Consider the following 16,944-nt stretch of genomic DNA (forward strand, 5'->3'; position numbering starts at 1 on the left):
ACAAGAACCCTATGAACGGTTAGAATTCCCCATTTTACAGATGGAGAAACTGAGGCACAGAGAGGTTAAGTAACTCGTGTTAGGTCACACAGCTGCTGAATGGCAGAACCAGGATTCCAACCTAGTTCCCTCTGACTCCAGAGTCCACGACTTTTACTTCCTCATTTTACAAATAAAAGGAGGGATGACTTGCTGAGGGTCACCAGGGGTGGCACCCATCACACCTCCTGTACCTTTGCTTCGAAGTTCACCAGTGCCATGACACCAATTTCAAGATGGGATGAATGGGACCGGGACCTCTGAGCTGGGTGCCACCCCCAGGAAGTAATGCCACCCCTCTGGGCATAAATCCAACTGGAAAAGGGAGGCAGAAGCCGGGGTTGTTAATTAAGTCACATGCCGCCTGGGTTCCTAGAGCTTCTTCATGGATGCACAGGATTAGAGGTATTAAGGACATTGACACTTGCCCCCACCCCAGCTCAAGTCTTCACGCCCTTCTCAGCATCACACAGACTGGGTCCTGTCCCCCGTTACCAGGCTCAGAGAGAAGAATGGAAAAGAGGAGATCTGACGATGGAGTAAACAAAATATAGTCATTTTATTGCTAAAGATGCATTTTCCAAAAGCAAGCGAGTTCCTGTCCCGAAGAGACCCAGGCCTCCAGTCCCTGGGGAAAGGACCGAACGGAGCTTCGGTCCCACACCGCCTGGCAAGCAGCCCTCAGTCCTCTCGAAGTTGCCGGGAGATTTTGTAGAGCTCCATGGTTGCTCTGGCGTCTTCCACCGAGCTGTGTCCTGACCTGCTGTTCTGCAGACACAGGTAGAGTGGGGACTTGGGGCGGGGCTGAATCCAGATGCTCTGGGTGACCTGGGCCTTCCCTGCTCACACCCCAATTCCAGGGCTCCGCTGTGGGCCGGTGGGTGAGAGTCCCCAGGCCTCTGATGCCCTGGACTCAGCAGGTGGCTGGATCAGGCCTGGCCTCACCCGTCAGCCCCCAGGCGTGGCCAGGCACCACCCCCAGCATCCTGAGAGCCAGACTGTGCTCTCAAGGGGCTTAGAATCCGGGGTAGGGGGAGGCAGGGGATGTGGCCAGCACTACAGACTTGCTCCCTGACACAGAGGGGCTGAGGCAGCTCTACAGGGGATCCCAGGGCCCTGGGGCCTTTGTTAAAAAGGTATACGTCAAAACCCTGGTTCTAAAGTGCAACGTGCTCAGCAGGTTGAAACAGTGTGATCCACTGAATCGAGGGGCTGGCCATGCTGTCCTCGGTCCTGTGTGCTGCAAGGCTAGCCTAGTGGCCAGACTCAGGTCCATGCCCTGCTTCCTCCATGATGCCTGTTCGTCCAGCCAAGCAGCCCCTCACTCCCCACGCCCCACATCCCCTGCCCTGCCCACCTCCACCAAGACTTACCTTCACACACCATTCAGATCTGGCCCCCGTCCTGCCACCTATCCTCCCTCCCTGATGCCAGGACACCTGTCCTTCCCTCCATCGGGCTCTCCCCACAGCGAGTGCTGGCGATCCGGTTGTGGGCCACCCTCTATTCAACCAAGAGTTGCTCAAGGACAGGGCCAGGCCTTGCTCACCTGTGTCCCCAGCATCTGGTCTGGCCTGGCCCAGAGTAGGTGTTTAACAAATGTGTTGCCCTGGAGGGCCCTGCATGTAGCGGTGGCTCCTAGTATCTGCCCACCTCCCTGGGCCCTTCTGCCTTGCTGAGCTCCCAGCCCCAGCCACATGCCTTCGCCTGGGGCTTGTCGAGACTAGGGCTGGGGTGATAGAGCCCCAGGAGCAGCACCGGCCAATGCCCAAGGGGAGCTATGTGTAAATATCCTAGCTCCCTGGGTAAATCTGAGGTCCGTGTTTTACACCGTCTCCCAGAGTTCCACAGTGGGATTAAGTTATCCACAGGGTAACTGGCTTGATTTTAGAAACAAACAAACAAACCTTTATTAGGTGCCTTCCCTTCCCACCTCCCGTCACTCTGCCAGCACCTGCTGGGGTTCCCTCTCATATAAGCTTCCTGCAGCCCGATCCTTCTATGGGGCCTCTTTCTGCTGAAGGTGGAGGGCTCATAATACGCAGCTCTTGACCCCTACCCAGTGGCAATAGGCAGTAACTGCAACCAAATAATTTGAGGATGTGTAAGACTAGACCCACCCCCTCTAGCAACATCAAATATTATATCAAATCTCCAGATCAGAGAGAAAACGACAAGTACCCAGAATTCAGTCCTGAGGACATAGAAATATGTAAGCTAAATGACAAAGAATTCAAAATAGCTATCATCAAAAAACTCAACGGGTAAAAGAAAATGTAGAGAAACAATTCAATGAGATCAGGAGATACTTCACAAAAGAGATTGAAACTATAAAGAGGAATCAATCAGAAATAGAGATGAAAGACACAAGGGAAGAGATAAAACAAAATATGGATTCCCTGAACACTCAAGTGGACATCATAGAGGAGCGAATCAGCATAATTGAGGATAGATGTGTTGAAATGCTTCGCACAGAGGAGGAGAGAGAACTAAGACTAAAAAGAAATGAGGAAAGTCTCCAAGAAATAGCCAACTCACTGAGGAAATGCAACATAAGAATTATAGGTATTCAGGAAGGAGAAGAGAAGGAGAATGGAGCAGAAAGTGTGTTCAAAGAAATAATAGCAGAGAATTTCCCAAACCGAGGGAAAGAGAGGGAAATCTGTGAGGAAGAGGCTTCCAGATCTCCTAGATATGTCAATGTAAAAAGACCTATTGCAAGGCCTATAGTAGTAAAACTGGCAAAAATGAATGACAAGGAAAGAACAGTAAGGGCAGCAAGGCAGAAGAAAACAACCTACACAGGAACCCCCATCAGGCTTTCAGCAGATTTCTCTGCAGAAACCTTACAAGCTAGAAGAGAATGTAATGACATAATCAAATCTTTGAAAGACAAAAATTTTCAGCCAAGAATACTCTATCCAGCAAAAATATCCTTCAGATATGATGGAGAAATAAAAACTTTCCCAGACAAACATAAGCTAAGGGAGTTCGTAGCCACAAGATCCCCCTACAAGAAATCCTCAAGAAGGCCTTCATACCTGAAAAATAAAAAAGGGAGAAAGGGGTCACAAAGCCCAGAATAAGGAGATAAATAGGTAGACAGAATCGGAGCAGGATAGCAAATACTCAAGTGTAGCATCAAAGATAAAGGGAAGGAAAACACCAAAAACAAAGATAATCTTGTCATTTTAACCACAAACTCACAACACAAGATGGAATAAGATGTGAGAAAAACAACTTAGGAGGGGAGGAGGAAAGGGACTGAATCAGTTTAGACTAAGGAAATAAGAGGCCATCAGAAAAGGGACTATCTTATCCACGAGATTCTGAATACAAACCTCAGGGCAACCACTAAACAAAAGAGCAGAACAGAGACACAAAAATAAATAAGGAGAAAATAAAGAAACATAACATAAAAAACTACATAATTCAATGGGTAGACCGAAACACACAGGATGAGAAACAAAGGAAATGCAGGAGAACTAGAAACTGAGAGATAAAATGACTGCATTAATTAAGCCCTCATGCATCAATAATCACCCCAAACGTAAATGGATTGAATTCTCCAATAAAAAGACACAGAGGGGCTGGTCCGGTGGCACAGTGGTTAAGTGCGCACGTTCTGCTTCAGCAGCCCGGGGTTCGTTGGTTCAGATCCAGGGTGCGGACATGGCACTGCTTGGCACACCATGCTGTGGTAGGCGTCCCACATATAAAGTGGAGGAAGATGGGCACAGATGTTAGCTCAGAGCCAGTCTTCCTCAGCAAAAAGAGGAGAATTGGCAGCAGTTAGCTCAGGGCTAAGCTTTCTCAAAAAAAAAAAAAAAAAAAGAGTGGCGAGATGGATTAAAGAACAAGATCCAACAATTTGCTGCCTCCAGGAAACACACCTCAGCTCCAATGACAACCACAGGCTCAGAGTGAAGGGATGGAAGACGATACTCCAAGCTAATGGCAAACAGAAGAAAGCAGGTGTTGCAATACTTATATCAGACAAAGTAGACTTCAAGATAAGACAGGTGAAGAGAGACAAAGAGGGGCAGGATATAATGATCAAAGGGACACCCCACCACAAAGACATAACACATAAATATCCATGCACCCAGCACAGGAGCACCAAAGTACATAAAGCAATTGTTAACAGACCTAAAAGGAGATACTAATAATAACACAAACATTTGTTCTGCAGCCACTGAGGGCTTTTAGAGTCCTGGAGGGAAGGCCCGGCCCCCAGAAGCAGCTCTCCAGCCCCCAGCCTGGGAGGGAAGGGGCAGCTCACCTGGATGTGCCACCCGAGCAGCCGCTCGCTGAGCACCCGCAGGGAGACCCGCCTGCAGTTCTGCAGTTTGGCCTTGCGCCACAGCAGCCTGTCGGTGGACGTGTCGTAGATGGCATAGCCGTCCATGCTCTCTTTCAGGGCCTTGAAGTCGTGCTTCAGGTCGTGACCCACCACCAGCTTGCCTCTCAGGAGCTGCAGGATCTGGCCAGGAAGACACACCCACGCATCACCCAGGGTCCTCTGGGTGGGTCTGGGGCAACTTGGTGCCTTCATGGGGCAGACAAGGAGCAGCCCCTCCTCGACTTGCTGTGTGACTTTGAACAAATCTCTGTCCCTCTCTGGGTTTTAAACATATCGTTCATAAAACGAGGAGACTGGACCAGGTCCCTCCTCCCACTGAATAGTTGAGGTCTGTGCTAAAGGGCCCCCCAACTCCTTGAGGGGTTTCCATGCGTAATAGCAATGGCTAGCACCTACTGAGTATGTCCCATATGCCAGGCGCTCACCTAAGGATGTCACATATATTATGTCCTTTAGTCCTTTCAACAGTCCACTGCGGCAGGCTGAGTACTGACCTCCCACAGGTGCCCACACCCTAATGCTCAGGACCTGTGGGCAGGTTACACAGCAACGGGAAATGAAAGCTGCAGACGGAGTTCAGGGTGCTTATCAGACGACCTCACAACAGGGAGATTTTTCTGGATTATCCAGGTGGGCCCAACATAATCCCAAGGGTCCTCAGGTGTGGAGGTCAGTGATTAATGGGGCAACTCAACATGCTGCTGGCTCTGAAGAGGGAGGAAGGGCCGTGGGCCCAGGACGCGGGTGGCCTCCTTAAGCGAGAAAGGCAAAGAAGAATTGGATTTCCTCGCAGAGCTCCGGACGGCTGACGCCTGGCCTTCGCCGGGTGAGACCCGGGCGGGACCGCCAAACTACACAAGTGGAGATGGTAACGTGGTGTTGTAAACCACTAAGACTATGGTTTTGCTACCGCTGAAAACTAAAACAGCAGAGAGGGAGGGCCGTATTTAACGGAAGTTTGCAACTGAGAAAACGGAGGCACAGAGAAAGTGAAATAATTAGCCCAAGGTTTTAAGGCAAGTCTGCAGACTCCCTGACGCCCTCTCACAAAAGATTGTCTCGTTCCCCTCGCCCTGAATATGGCACTTCTGCCTTCTCTGTGGGGCCGGGAGCCCAGGAGCCATGAGCTCCCCAGAGCCACACGCTGCAGAGACCACGTGGGGACAGGGACGCACCTGAGGAACCCCAGCCACAGATGGGTGGGTGAGCAAACCTCCTGATGATTCCAGCCCGGGCGGACGGATGCCCCCGCTGCTCCATGGCCCCGGCTGCCAAGTCCCGCCCAGATTGCGGGTGCATGAGTGAAATATTGACATCGTCTGAACCACTATTTTGGGGCGATCTGCTAAGCACCATTAGATGACTGTTAGTGGCAGAGCCAGCCTTCGAAGCCAGAGGACTGCTGCCAGCACCTGCTTGTCACCAGGACACTTTCCAGAAAGAGCAGGCCTGCTCCAGGCCTCTGCCACCCCAGCGGCCGAGCTCCAAGCAGCAGCCCTGAGGGCCCCAGCCTGGCGCCCTGCGCACGTGCCCAAGCTCCCCTCTTGCCTCCGTTCTCGCCTCCTCTCCCACGGCGGCCCCACGGACAACCTCCTGCCTCTGGCCACTTTATTTGGCTGCCGTTGTGAGGATGGGCTGGGGTACCATGGGGCGAGCTGTACGCGGCCCAGGGGAAGGGGCAGCTCGTGACTCTCTGGTCCGTTTGGACATCTCTCAGCAGCCTCCGTCTCTGCCTCTGTGCGTCGCCGAGGACTGTAGTCTGTGCCCGGGGAAGGGGCCTTCTGGATGGCCAACACCCTCCCACGTCCTGCTTATGCCTCTAGTGGCCTCCCGAGACCCCATGTGGGGCCTGTGGTACGTGATCCCTTTGACGACCACAGGTTATTGTGGCCACTGTACAGAAGAGGAAGCTGAGGCTCAGAGAGGGGAGGTGACCTGCCCACGGTCACGGCGCTGGAAGAGGGGTCTCCCCATCCACCGTCAACTGGCAGTGTCACCAGCCTGCCCTGCCGTTCACGTGGCTTTGTTGGGGGCCTCCTCTGGATGGAGCCCCGCTAGACCTGGGACTGGGGGAAGCTCGCTGTGCCACTCCTGAGGGACGCCGGTGCTCTCACACTGGGCCTCAGAGTCAGCTGGTGAAGCCCCCTGAAATCTGGATTCAGATTCTGGATTCTGTGTTTCTAACGGGTGGTGCTGCTGCTGCTGGTCCGGGGCTCACCCTGAGTGGTGAGGGCCCCCGACCTCAGAGCAGCAGCTTAACGGGGCTCCCATGCGTGGAGGAAAGGACCGGCCCAGGCAGAGGGGCGGGGGAGTGAGGCTGTGTGGCTGGCTGTGGGTCATGCGCCTCCTCTTACTGACGTTCTTTCTGTTTCCAAACAATGTGGCCTGTTTTCCCTGCTGGGAGCTGGCTCAGGCCCAGTTCATACAGAGCCCCGAGGGAACTGTCTGCCATCCCAGAGACAGCCGCGGCCAGTCCCAGGCACGAGAGGGCCAAATCATTGTGCTGTGGATTCCTAGAAAATGCATCACTTCCCCAGTCTGAGTGTCCCTGGGCGGGGCTACGTGCCATACACAGGACTCATCATGAAACAAATAAGAGGGGGTTGGGGGGCTGGCCCTGCAGCCGAGTGGTTAAAGTCCCTGGGTTCCGCTTTGGCAGCCTGAGTTCTCGGGTTCGGATCCTGGGTGTGGACCTACTCCACTCATCAGCCATGCTGTGCCGGCGTCCCACATACAAAGTAGAGGAAGATTGGCACAGATGTTAGCTCAGAGCTGATCTTCCTCTAGCAAAAAAGAGGATTGGCAATCAATGTTAGCTCAGGGCCAAACTTCCTCACACACACACAAAATAAAAATAAAGGGGTGGATGGACAGGCAGAAGGAAGGAAGAAGAAGCAGGGAAAAGAGAACAGTCTCTTTGGCAGAGAGATGCCAACAACTCCTCAGGACAAAGAGGCTGGGCATTCGGCAGGAAAAGACTGCCAGGACTTGCTGTGTGGCCTCAGGGATGTCAAAGTTCGTCTCTGGGCTTCAGTTTCGCCATGTGTAAGGTGAGGGCCTGGAGAGGTGAGCTCCACCAACTTGCTGAGGCAGGGCTGGGGGACCTGCTAGAGCCCAGGGAGGGGTGCTGAGGTGCCAGCTGGCAGGACCTCAGGGCTGTGTGACCTGCTGGCTGTGGGACCGCCCTGAGTCAGTGTCACAAGGCAGGTGTGTCAGAAGCAGGGGGCAGAGACTCTGGAATTCCTGGAAAGAACTGGAGTGGGGACGTTCATTGACCGGCTCTTGTTGGCCTGGCTCTGTGTCAAGTGCTTTCCTCACCTCCTGAGATTTCTTAACAGGAACACACTCGCGTTCCTTTACAGAGGAGGGTGCTGGGCATCAGAGAGGTTCAGAGGCTTGCCCGGGTCACACAGCCAGTGAGCTGCGAGCTGAGAGGTGTCGGGATCCGCCTGAGTCTGTCACTAGTGTCCCAGTTGTTGTTATGACGCCTTTAGAGAACTGGGGACGGTCTCTGCATGATTAACCCAGAGCGGAGAGCAGTGCTGGGCCCACTGGCACCCAGTGAGCATCGCCTGAATTGGGGATACAGCCCCTAGAAGGCGAGGTGATCATTCCATCTGACCAACAGGGCCAGTGGGGCACAGAGTGGTGTGTGCCCACGTCACATGGCAGGGCATTTCCCACAAGGGCCTCATCGAAAAAATCACCCGGGGCCCTTGTTAAAAATTCAGAGGGCGGGCCCTGCTCCAGGCCTCCTGCATGCAAATCACTGGGGGGTGTTAGCAAATGTTCTGGGGGATTCTCCGCATCGTGAGTTTGCACATCTCTGCCCTGAGCCTGTCAAAGAACAGCTCAGCCTGCCGCTTCCATCACACACTCGCGCTTCCAGAAGAGGTGGCTGTGAGGGACTTTGAAGAATGTCGTCCCTACAGAGGCCCAGATCCCCTGCTGTCATCCTCAGGAGTGGCCCCAGTCCCCTTTCCTCCCGGCCCCTGCCCCCAGCTTGTGCCTGTTTCCCACAGGGCTGTACCCTGGGGGAAACCTGGATGGTGAAATCGTCCTCTTCCCTCTGGCCCAGCCCCAGAGAAACCTGCCCAGTGGCAGGGCCCCAACAGGGCACCCTGACCCAGGCGAGGGCTGCTGAGCTGGCTACAGCCCCGTTAACTCCCTGTTCACCAGCTCCCACGGCCTGCCTCCTGTCTGTCTCCCTCCTAAGCCACGAGGCCTCCCGGGATTCAGTTTCCCTGTTTGCAGACTAAAAATGGAATGATCCTGGGGAAGTGCTACTTGTCATCCTGGGATGACACTGAAAGAGCGTTCGTTCACTTACGAAAGAGAGCTACAAGCTATTAAAAATTGCTGTTAGTAAAAAGAGAAGAAAAAAAAGAGAAAAGGATCATGAACTTGCCAGGTGAGAGCCCTGGATCTGAGCACTGAGTTCTAGCACAGCTTGCTGTGTGTCCTTAGGCAAATCACTGCCCCTCTCTGGACTTCAGTCTCATAGGTTCCCTCCTGCACTGACAGTCTGCCCTGCGGGGCCCTCTATAGACCAGACTTTCTCTGCCTCGATCCTTTCTCTGTCGATCCTTCTTTGGTGTGCATGTGGTGGGGGAGTGGCTGTCCCATGTGCTGTATGATGTTTCACACCATCCCTGGCATCTACCCACTGGATGTCAGTAGCAGGCCCCCCCACCCTACCTATGACAACCAGAAATGTCTCCAGATCTTGCTAAATGTCTGCCGGGGAGCAAAATCACCCTGCATGGAGGACCGCTGCTCTTGAGGATGGTCAGACCTAGCGATGTCAGGGGACAGGCAAATGCTTCCCATTGCAAAGTAATGTAGCCACATACAAAAAACAAAAGAGAGAGGGGATGGCAGGAGCCCACCCACGGTCCTTGCCCTGTGGCAGCGCACGCCTGGCGGGCTCGGGGGTCAGCGGCTGCCCAGAGCCCTCCTGGCTGCCGCGGGCTGCCCTGTGGCTCACCGCTCCTGTGGGAGGAGGAGTCAGGCTGGCAAGCGACCCCTGAAAGATGCCTGCGAGAGACCAAGGCCTGGAGGGCCCCAGGCTCACCTGAGAGGGGTCCCCCGGCCTCAGGGGTCTGATAGGTGGCTCACAGGCTTCTGCCCTTTGGGGCCCCCAGCACATCCTGGGGCCTGTGACCCTGGCCTCTGTCTTTGGGGTTAAAACATTAGGGATGATGAGTGGGATCAAGCTGCCTCAGAGTCATCCTCCATGAAGACAAATGACAGCCGTGGCCTTGTTCCATGGCTTCCCTCAGTGCCACACCAGCCACTGCCCTCACGTGTACGGGACACTCAGCGTGCATGGAGCGACCTCGCACACGTTGATCGTGGGATCTGAACACCACAGGGCCAGCTCTGGAGCCGGAATCGAGTCTCTGCTCCACCCTTCCTTGGACAGCCAGCTCGGCCTTGTGCCTCAGCTTACTCATCCACAAAATGGAGCGATGAGACCAGTTAACTACTCCCACGCTGTGGCGGGGAGTGGAGGCAGCAGTATGTGAAAGGGGCTTAGCACAGTCCCTGGACATGGTGCTGGATACACCTGTGCTATTTCTTCACCCCTGTGTTACAGAGGATTCTACTAAGGGGCACAGAGAGGTTTAGCAACAAGCCGGGGACACAGAGCAATCAGGTGGCAGACATCCAGCCAAGTCTAAAGACAGTGGGCTTGCTCCCCGCCCCCGGGCTGTGTGTGTGACTGCATCTCGACAGCAAAGGCCGGCACAAGGGCAGAGGCAATTTTGTTCCACACAGCAGCCAGAACTCCTGTATTTTGTGAAAATCAACTCAACTCCAATCCCACAAGCATCCTCAGGGCACCTTGAGTGCCAAGCACAGCATCCAGTCTGGGGCAGACAACGCATAGAGCAGGGGCTGTGGGCTGGGCAGACTGCATGTGTAGACGGGCGACCTTGAAAGCGCATGGGCCACAGCAAGGAGGGTGGGAGACCCTCACGGTAGGTCCAGCGGGGCAGGGGTGGGGCAGGGCATCATAAAGGTCTCCTCTGGCCTGGGCCTGCTGGGACGGTGGTATCCCTAGGGGCCGGGGTGAGGGGCGGGGAGGGTAGGAGCTTGGCTGAGGCCCAGGGTGGACGATGGCTGAGCCATGAGAAGCATGGAAAGGTAGGGAGGGAGGGGTTTGGAGGGCCCTGAGGCTGGACCCCTGCACCACAGGCAGAATCAACAGCAGGGTGGGGAGGCTGAGATCTGAGGCAGGCCCGGGGTGCTTCCTCTGGCAGCCGGTGTAGCTGGTGCAGCTGGCGGCAAATGAGGGCCAGCCTCTGAGGCCGCGGTTCCCAAGGGAGTCGGAAAGGGGACTCAGGCACAGTCTGGGCTGCGGCCCTTCCCTCGCCACAGGCACGTGCAGCGGCATCAGCCGGGAGCTGGGCGCTGTGCTCAGGGGTGTAGGCGGTGTCGCTGCATCCAGCCTGCGCGAGGCCAGGGGGGCGGCATTAGTACTCCCCTTTCACGGAGGAGGAAACTGAGGCTCCGAGAGGTCACACAAACCAGTAAGTGAGTAAGTAAGTAAGTAAGCAGGAAATGGTCCCCCCGGCTGTGGTTCCCAAGATTGCCTGGCCTCTGGGTCCCCACCCCACTCCTGGGACGGCCGTGGAGTGCCTCGGAGGGCAGGCTCCGTGTAGCACACCGGAGGCACTGGGCCTGGCAGAGTCTCCAACTGGGAAACAAGAGTGCTTCTGTATGTCTGGGCGAGGACCCAGGCGTCCTGACTCCCAGGCCAGTGCTCAAAGGCATCCAGAGGACTGGCTGCCTCTCCAGACTGGAGGTGTGAGAGGCATTTCTCTGCTGCCCCTCCCCGTCCCCTGGGCCCTTCTGCTCTCTGTCACACTGATGGGGAGGGGGCTGGGGACGAGGAGGAAGGATGGGGATGGGCTGTCTACCTGACCTGTGGGGAGCTGAGTGTGGGGAGCTCTGTGCAGTGTCCCTGGTCCCTCATGAGCACCTGAACAGACCCCCCTCTTCTTCATGTTGCCCCCCTTCTTGGTGACTCTCCTTTGGTCTCCTCCATCCTAACATTTCCTTCTTTCCAATCCTCTGTCTGCTCCTGATGACTCAGGGCCTCCCAACTGCTCCCCAGGGGCTCTCACTCTTCTCCCTGCTGTCATCTCTTTCCTCACTCCCATCTCTCCCCCGCAGCTCCCCCCATTCTAGTTTTTCTGAAATTAGTTTTGATCCTCCCATGCTCTTGCTCAAGAGTCTTCAATGGCTCCCTATGGCCTACTGAGTTGCATACACAGACTCCTCCCCACCCTCACAAATACCATCAGCCTCTTAGAGTCTTTCAAGCACCGCCCTGATGTACTGTGCCCCCTCCTCAGGGCTCCCAGTATTCTCGTAGTACCCCAAGAACAGTGCTGTCCAACAGAACATAACATGAGCCACAAGTGTAATTTTAAGTCATCTAATAGCCATATTTAAAAAGGTAAAAAGAAATAGGGGAACTTGGTCTTAATGTTTTATTTAACCTAATATATCTAAAATGTGATCATTTCAACATGTAATTGATATAAAGAACTGTTGAGGTGCTTTATGAGATGTTTACCCAAATCTTGGAAGCCCAGCGTGCGCTTTACAGGCACAGCACGTGGCCTTTCAGCACGGCCACTTCTCAGGGCTGGCTCCTGCACATGGCTGCTGGCGCCTCCCAGACACTCAGCTCAGGAGCTGGGGGCCTGAGTTTTGAATCCTGATCAGCTTGCCCACGTTCTGTTTATCCGAGCTCGTGTGAGTTGCTTACTGTTATGGGTTGAATTGTGTCCCTCCAAAATCACGGGTTGAAATCTTAACGCCCCGCACCTCACAATGTGACTTATTTGGAAATAGGGTCAAGGTGGAGGTCATCAGGGTGGACCCTAACCCAGCAGGACTGATGTCAGAGACAGGCACACGCGGCAACGCCGTGTGAACGTGAAGCCAGGGACGGGTTAAGCGCCCACAAGCCAGGGAACATCAGAGACTGCCAGGAAGCTGCCAGAAGCCAGGAGAGAGACAGAGAGCAGGCTCCTCATGGCCTCGGAGGAACCCAGCCTGCCAACACCCTCATCTGGGACGTGCAGCCTCACAACCGTGGGCCGGTAGTCGTCTGTGCTCCAGCCCCGCCTGTGGCCCCTTGTGCCGGCAGCCCTAGTCAGCCTGTGCCCTCGCCTGCCACAGGGGACGACGGGAAGCGATCGTCACGGTGAACCTGCTCTGAGGACTGACGCGCTCTCTCGACGCTCAGAATAACCCTGAGAAGCTGCTTGATTGTTATCCCCGTTTTCTTGGACAGCTGGGGACACTGGGAAACCTTGCCCAAGGTAACCTGGCTGGGAAGCAAGCAGCCGGGACCCAGAGCCGGCCTCTTAACCTTGACTTAGGCCCCTGAGCAGCTTCCTGGCAGGCTCCTAGCTGGTGGGTGGCGGGCACTTGGGAGAGCATCCGGCGAGGGGCCAGCATGCCGAAAATAGGAGCCAGTGTTTCAGGGCCAGCACCTGTGCGCGGTGTGTGGCCTTGAAATGCAATTCTCTGTGTTCTTGAACTTCCCCAAGCCCCACCAGCCCAGGAACCGAGGAGTTCACATGCCCTTCTACACCTTCCCAGAAGTGACTAACCCTGGTGGCACTTTGAGAGCAGTTGAGTTTGCTTTCTGTTTAGTGGTTCAGAGAAACCGAAAGTTAGACCTGGAGAAGACACCACAACAAGGGAAAGCACAGAGGGTGGGGGAACCGGGGGCCATAGGCTGACCTCAAACTGCGGGGTGGCCTCACATGCGTCTGGGAGCCATATCTCCTCTTGGCCCAAGGGGCTCTGGCCTGTCCTCCAGGACCAGGAGGGCCACTGCCAAGGGCCCAGCCAGAGTCCCTCACTTCCCCGCAGGGCTCACCAGTGGCAGCCCAGGGGAGAGGAGAGAACGGGGACGCTAGCCAAAAATAGTGTGTGTGGAACATCAGACGAGACGCAGTTTCCCCATCACAAGCTCAGCAAGGTAGACCAGCTGCCCCGTAGGCTGCTCCCAGACGAGAGTCTAAGGATGTCTGACGGCAGGCAGCCGTCTCAGGGATGTGCTGGAGACGCCAACAGGCTTCTCCACACCCTGGTGCTCCCCACGCAGGCGAGGCGGGGAATCTTACATGGCTGGGGGCACAGGTCACAGATCTGATCACTCACCTCCTGCCTGGCCTCGGTGAATGGTGTGGCTTTCTCCATGTGCCGAGGCGTCACCCCGCTGACCCGCGTCCTGTAGTCAACGATCTCCCCGTCCGGCTGGATGAACTTGTCATAGAGCACGGTGCCATGGAGGTCCACGAGGCTGCAGCGGGCCAAGCCGCTCTCCCCGAAGGGCCCCAGGCCCACCATCTCGCAGTCCATGGCCACCACCTCGCGGTCACCTGCCATGTTCCGCTGGGACCCTCAGACGTTCTGGAGAGGGGGCAGCAGGAGGGGCATCATTCAAGGGCCAACCGAGGCCCCAGGTGTCCTCAGCCACCGCCCGGCCGGCCTGCACCCTCTGCCCTGCCCTTTGTCCCAAATACCACCTGACAAAGGGGGAAGTTGGTTTCTACCCCACCCAGTTTCCTCAGCCCCGAGGTCCCAGGGCCTCTGGTCCTGTCCGGCAGCCTCAGGACCAGGAGGCCCCCTCTCATCACCTCCCCTGGCCACTACCCCCAAGAAGCTCCTTGAACCCACTGTCCAGTCCTCCGCTCACCTGCCTGCCTGGGTGCCCTGGCTCATGCCTGCCTTGGTCCCCCAGTCACCAGCCTGCCTCAGAGCCCTGGGCTCACAGTTGCCTCGGCCCCCCTCTCACCTGCTTGCCTCAGAGCCCTGGGCTCACACCCTCCTCAGTGCCCTGGGCTCACGCCTGCCTCGGTCCCCTGCTCACCTGCCCGCCTCAGAGCCTTGCTCACGCCTGCCTCTCTGGCGCCACTTCTCCGCTACTGCAGCTGCTCTCAGCAGTGACTCATCTCCGACTTCAAACGGGGAATCCCGACCTGTTTCAGTTTCTAGTTTGTCATCAAGTAAAGTCACGGGTGGGAGGCCGGGCACGTGGGCCGGGTTGCTTCATCTCCTCGGGCTGCCGGCAGGCGGAGAACTGGGCGGCCTCAGTCAGGGCTGACAGACCTGGCAGGCTCCACGTCTTGGTGTCCTGTCTTTGCCCCTGCTTCCTCTCCTCAGATGATGCAGCTGCCGTGGATGGAGTGGATTGCAACATCTTCCTTTCCTTTCTCACCCTCCGCCCCGTCTGTAGAATAAACATCCCAGGACTGGAGCCCAGGGAATGTCCCACGACTTCCGGGGCCGCTACCAATCTGACACTCCGCGAGGTCTTTTAGCGGCCAGGGGGAGCTGGTTCTGGGGACACTGACGCTATTAACTGGGAAGGGCAAAAGGCTGGGGGCAGTGAGGGAGCCCTCCAGGCTCAGGGGGTGCAGGGGGACCTCGGAAACAGCTATCTGTCTGCCCTCCGGGGGTTCAGCCTCCAGCTCGGCTGACACTGTTTAAAGGCGAGGAGAAGCAGTCCCAGGGATAGCCCCCACCACCCAGCCTTATGTCCTGGGGGCTACACTCTCCCAGCCTAGAACTTTGACCTCTTAGAACAGTGCCTGGTATGTAGGGAACACTCAGTATTTACTGAATAAATGAATGAGTTTGTTATAACTGGGGAGAAACAGACTCGGCTTTCACTGAGGAAGTCATCCATCAATACTGTGCTGAGACTCAGTGATGAGTTGAGAGCCCCCCATCTCCCATCTTGCCTCCAACCCCAGGTCCACTTGGAATAAGCACTGAGCAGCCCCATCTGACTGCCCCCAACTGTCACAAAGATTTGTGCTCGGAAAGGAATTTCCCCGGATCCCTGGTGTTTTCACCAAGTGACGTTCAACTTAGACTTCAAAAATCAAACCAAATGCTAAAATATGTCTAAATGCTAAGACGCTGCTCCTGTTTGGCGTTCAATTGGTTCAAATTTGGGTATAAGAGGTTGTTTTTGGTTCCCATCCTAAATGAGCAACTTTCGCTGGAATTCAGACAGAACCTATGCTCACCCCTCCTGTTCTTTCCCCCACGGGTCCTGAGCCTCTTCCGCGGTCGGTCCAGACCCACACCCCCCAGTCTTTGCTGCATTTCCCCATCTCTCCGCATGCCTATCCGGGCCCTCACCTGCACGTCAGCTCCTGGCCTCCCGCCTCCACCTTCACGCTCTGCGCCAAAGTGTCCTCCGAATCCTAACAGATTTAATTGCCCCAAATCTAATCTCTTGCACACTCACAGCACTTTGCTCAAGAACTGACAGTGATTTCCCGTCGTCCCAAAGAAAAATCAAACCTCAGCTCCCGTGCAGTTCCCAAGGCCCTTTTTCCTCTCTCCCACCAGGCTTTCCAATTTAACCTGCACCACTATCTCTTTTAGGTCTCTACCGGAATTCAGGGCCATTGTGTTCCCGTGGCGACCCCTCCCAAACCTTCAGCAGGCCCTCCCTGACTCCTTCAGTCCCCGTCGGCCAGTCCTACACTCGCATTCACCCACTCACCCAGTGCTGGGCCCTGGGGCCAGAGGGCAGGTCGGGTCTCTGCCTGCATGTGAAGAGACAGGTGGCCACCATTCCCGCTGCTCACCTCTGTCCACCGCGCTGGCTGCTTCTGTGCCCTGGGGCCTGAGCATTTGCTGGACGGTCTGGAAAGCTCTTCGTTAGCAATCCGGTTTGCTCCCTCTCCTCAGGTCTCCCACTGAGGCCTTCCCTGGCCTCTATTGAGAGCTGCACTTCCTACCCCCTTCCTGGATTTCTTCTACAGGAATCAGCACCATCTGAAATACCTTGTGTTTTACGGGTCGTTTTCTTCTCCCCTTCCCACTTGCTTGGTTTGCTGGCGACCTCCGGCACCTAGAACCTGCCTGGGTCAGGTTGAACATTTTTCAAATGTGTTGGACACAGGCACCGGTGAGTAACAGAGCCTAGGGCAAGAATTGTGATCCCAGCCACGGGGATGGGCCTGAGGGGTTCCCAATAGTAATGTCCTGGGTTTAACTGGAGTCACCCATCGGCCAGACCAAGCCCACAAATCTTGTTGGGTCAGGTGACAGCAAAAAAGTGAATCACTCAGGGCAAACCTCCCAGCCTTACAGACGCGCATCCTGTCACAGTTGGCCTACCTCCTGTGACCGTAGCAGGTACCAAGGCTGCCACTGTGTGGGCTTCCCTGGACCCCCGGTACTGGGCACGGTGCCCAGGCTGAGCTAACAATTCGTAATGCTGGGTCAGATGCCGCTCCCTATAGGCAAGCTGCTCTCTGAATCCCAGCTCACCATCTCCAGCCTTAGCTGGGCACGTACTCTGAGAATGGGTGTGTGCATTTCTAAATTATACACTCCAGATGGAATCATAAATATCAGCTGTTTCGTGTGGTTCAATCTAACAGATGTAAAACTGTGCTAATGGAATATGTTTTAAAAACAGACATAAAAAGAAAGTTAAAAATAAACTATTTACCAATAGGCATGTGAAAAGATGCTCAACATCA

General features: G+C 55.4%; 1 protein-coding gene across 5 annotated transcripts; it reads right to left on the bottom strand.

Annotated features, from left to right (window-relative positions):
• Positions 1-579: 579 nt before the first annotated feature.
• Positions 580-16,806, bottom strand: ISG20 (interferon stimulated exonuclease gene 20). Of its 5 annotated transcripts, none has more exons than XM_008525421.2 (4): positions 14,307-16,806; positions 13,595-13,846; positions 4,322-4,522; positions 580-807 (listed from the first exon to the last, which is right to left on the bottom strand). In XM_008525421.2, exons 2-4 carry the CDS (start codon positions 13,820-13,822, stop codon positions 721-723), a joined length of 516 nt encoding a protein of 171 aa, XP_008523643.1. In that variant the 5' UTR covers positions 13,823-13,846; positions 14,307-16,806; the 3' UTR covers positions 580-720. The 5 variants fall into 5 exon arrangements, with proteins under 5 accessions (XP_008523643.1, XP_070474091.1, XP_008523644.1 ...); XM_070617990.1 differs by having other exon boundaries at positions 580-802; positions 14,307-15,529; XM_008525422.2 differs by having other exon boundaries at positions 14,232-14,365.
• Positions 16,807-16,944: the final 138 nt, after the last annotated feature.

Source organism: Equus przewalskii, chromosome 1, assembly GCF_037783145.1.
Source record: "Equus przewalskii isolate Varuska chromosome 1, EquPr2, whole genome shotgun sequence".
NCBI lineage: Eukaryota > Metazoa > Chordata > Mammalia > Perissodactyla > Equidae > Equus > Equus przewalskii.

Excerpts from the sequence above, each read along its gene's own strand:
- ISG20 (XM_070617990.1), bottom strand. The coding sequence starts at position 13,822 with ATGGCAGGTGACCGCGAGGTGGTGGCCATGGACTGCGAGATGGTGGGC. Across the intron at positions 4,523-13,594 it reads TCACCGAGGCCAGGCAGGAG|ATCCTGCAGCTCCTGAGAGG; the intron begins GTGAGTGATCAG and ends CTTCCTGGCCAG. Across the intron at positions 803-4,321 it reads TGCTCGGGTGGCACATCCAG|CAGGTCAGGACACAGCTCGG; the intron begins GTGAGCTGCCCC and ends TCTGCAGAACAG.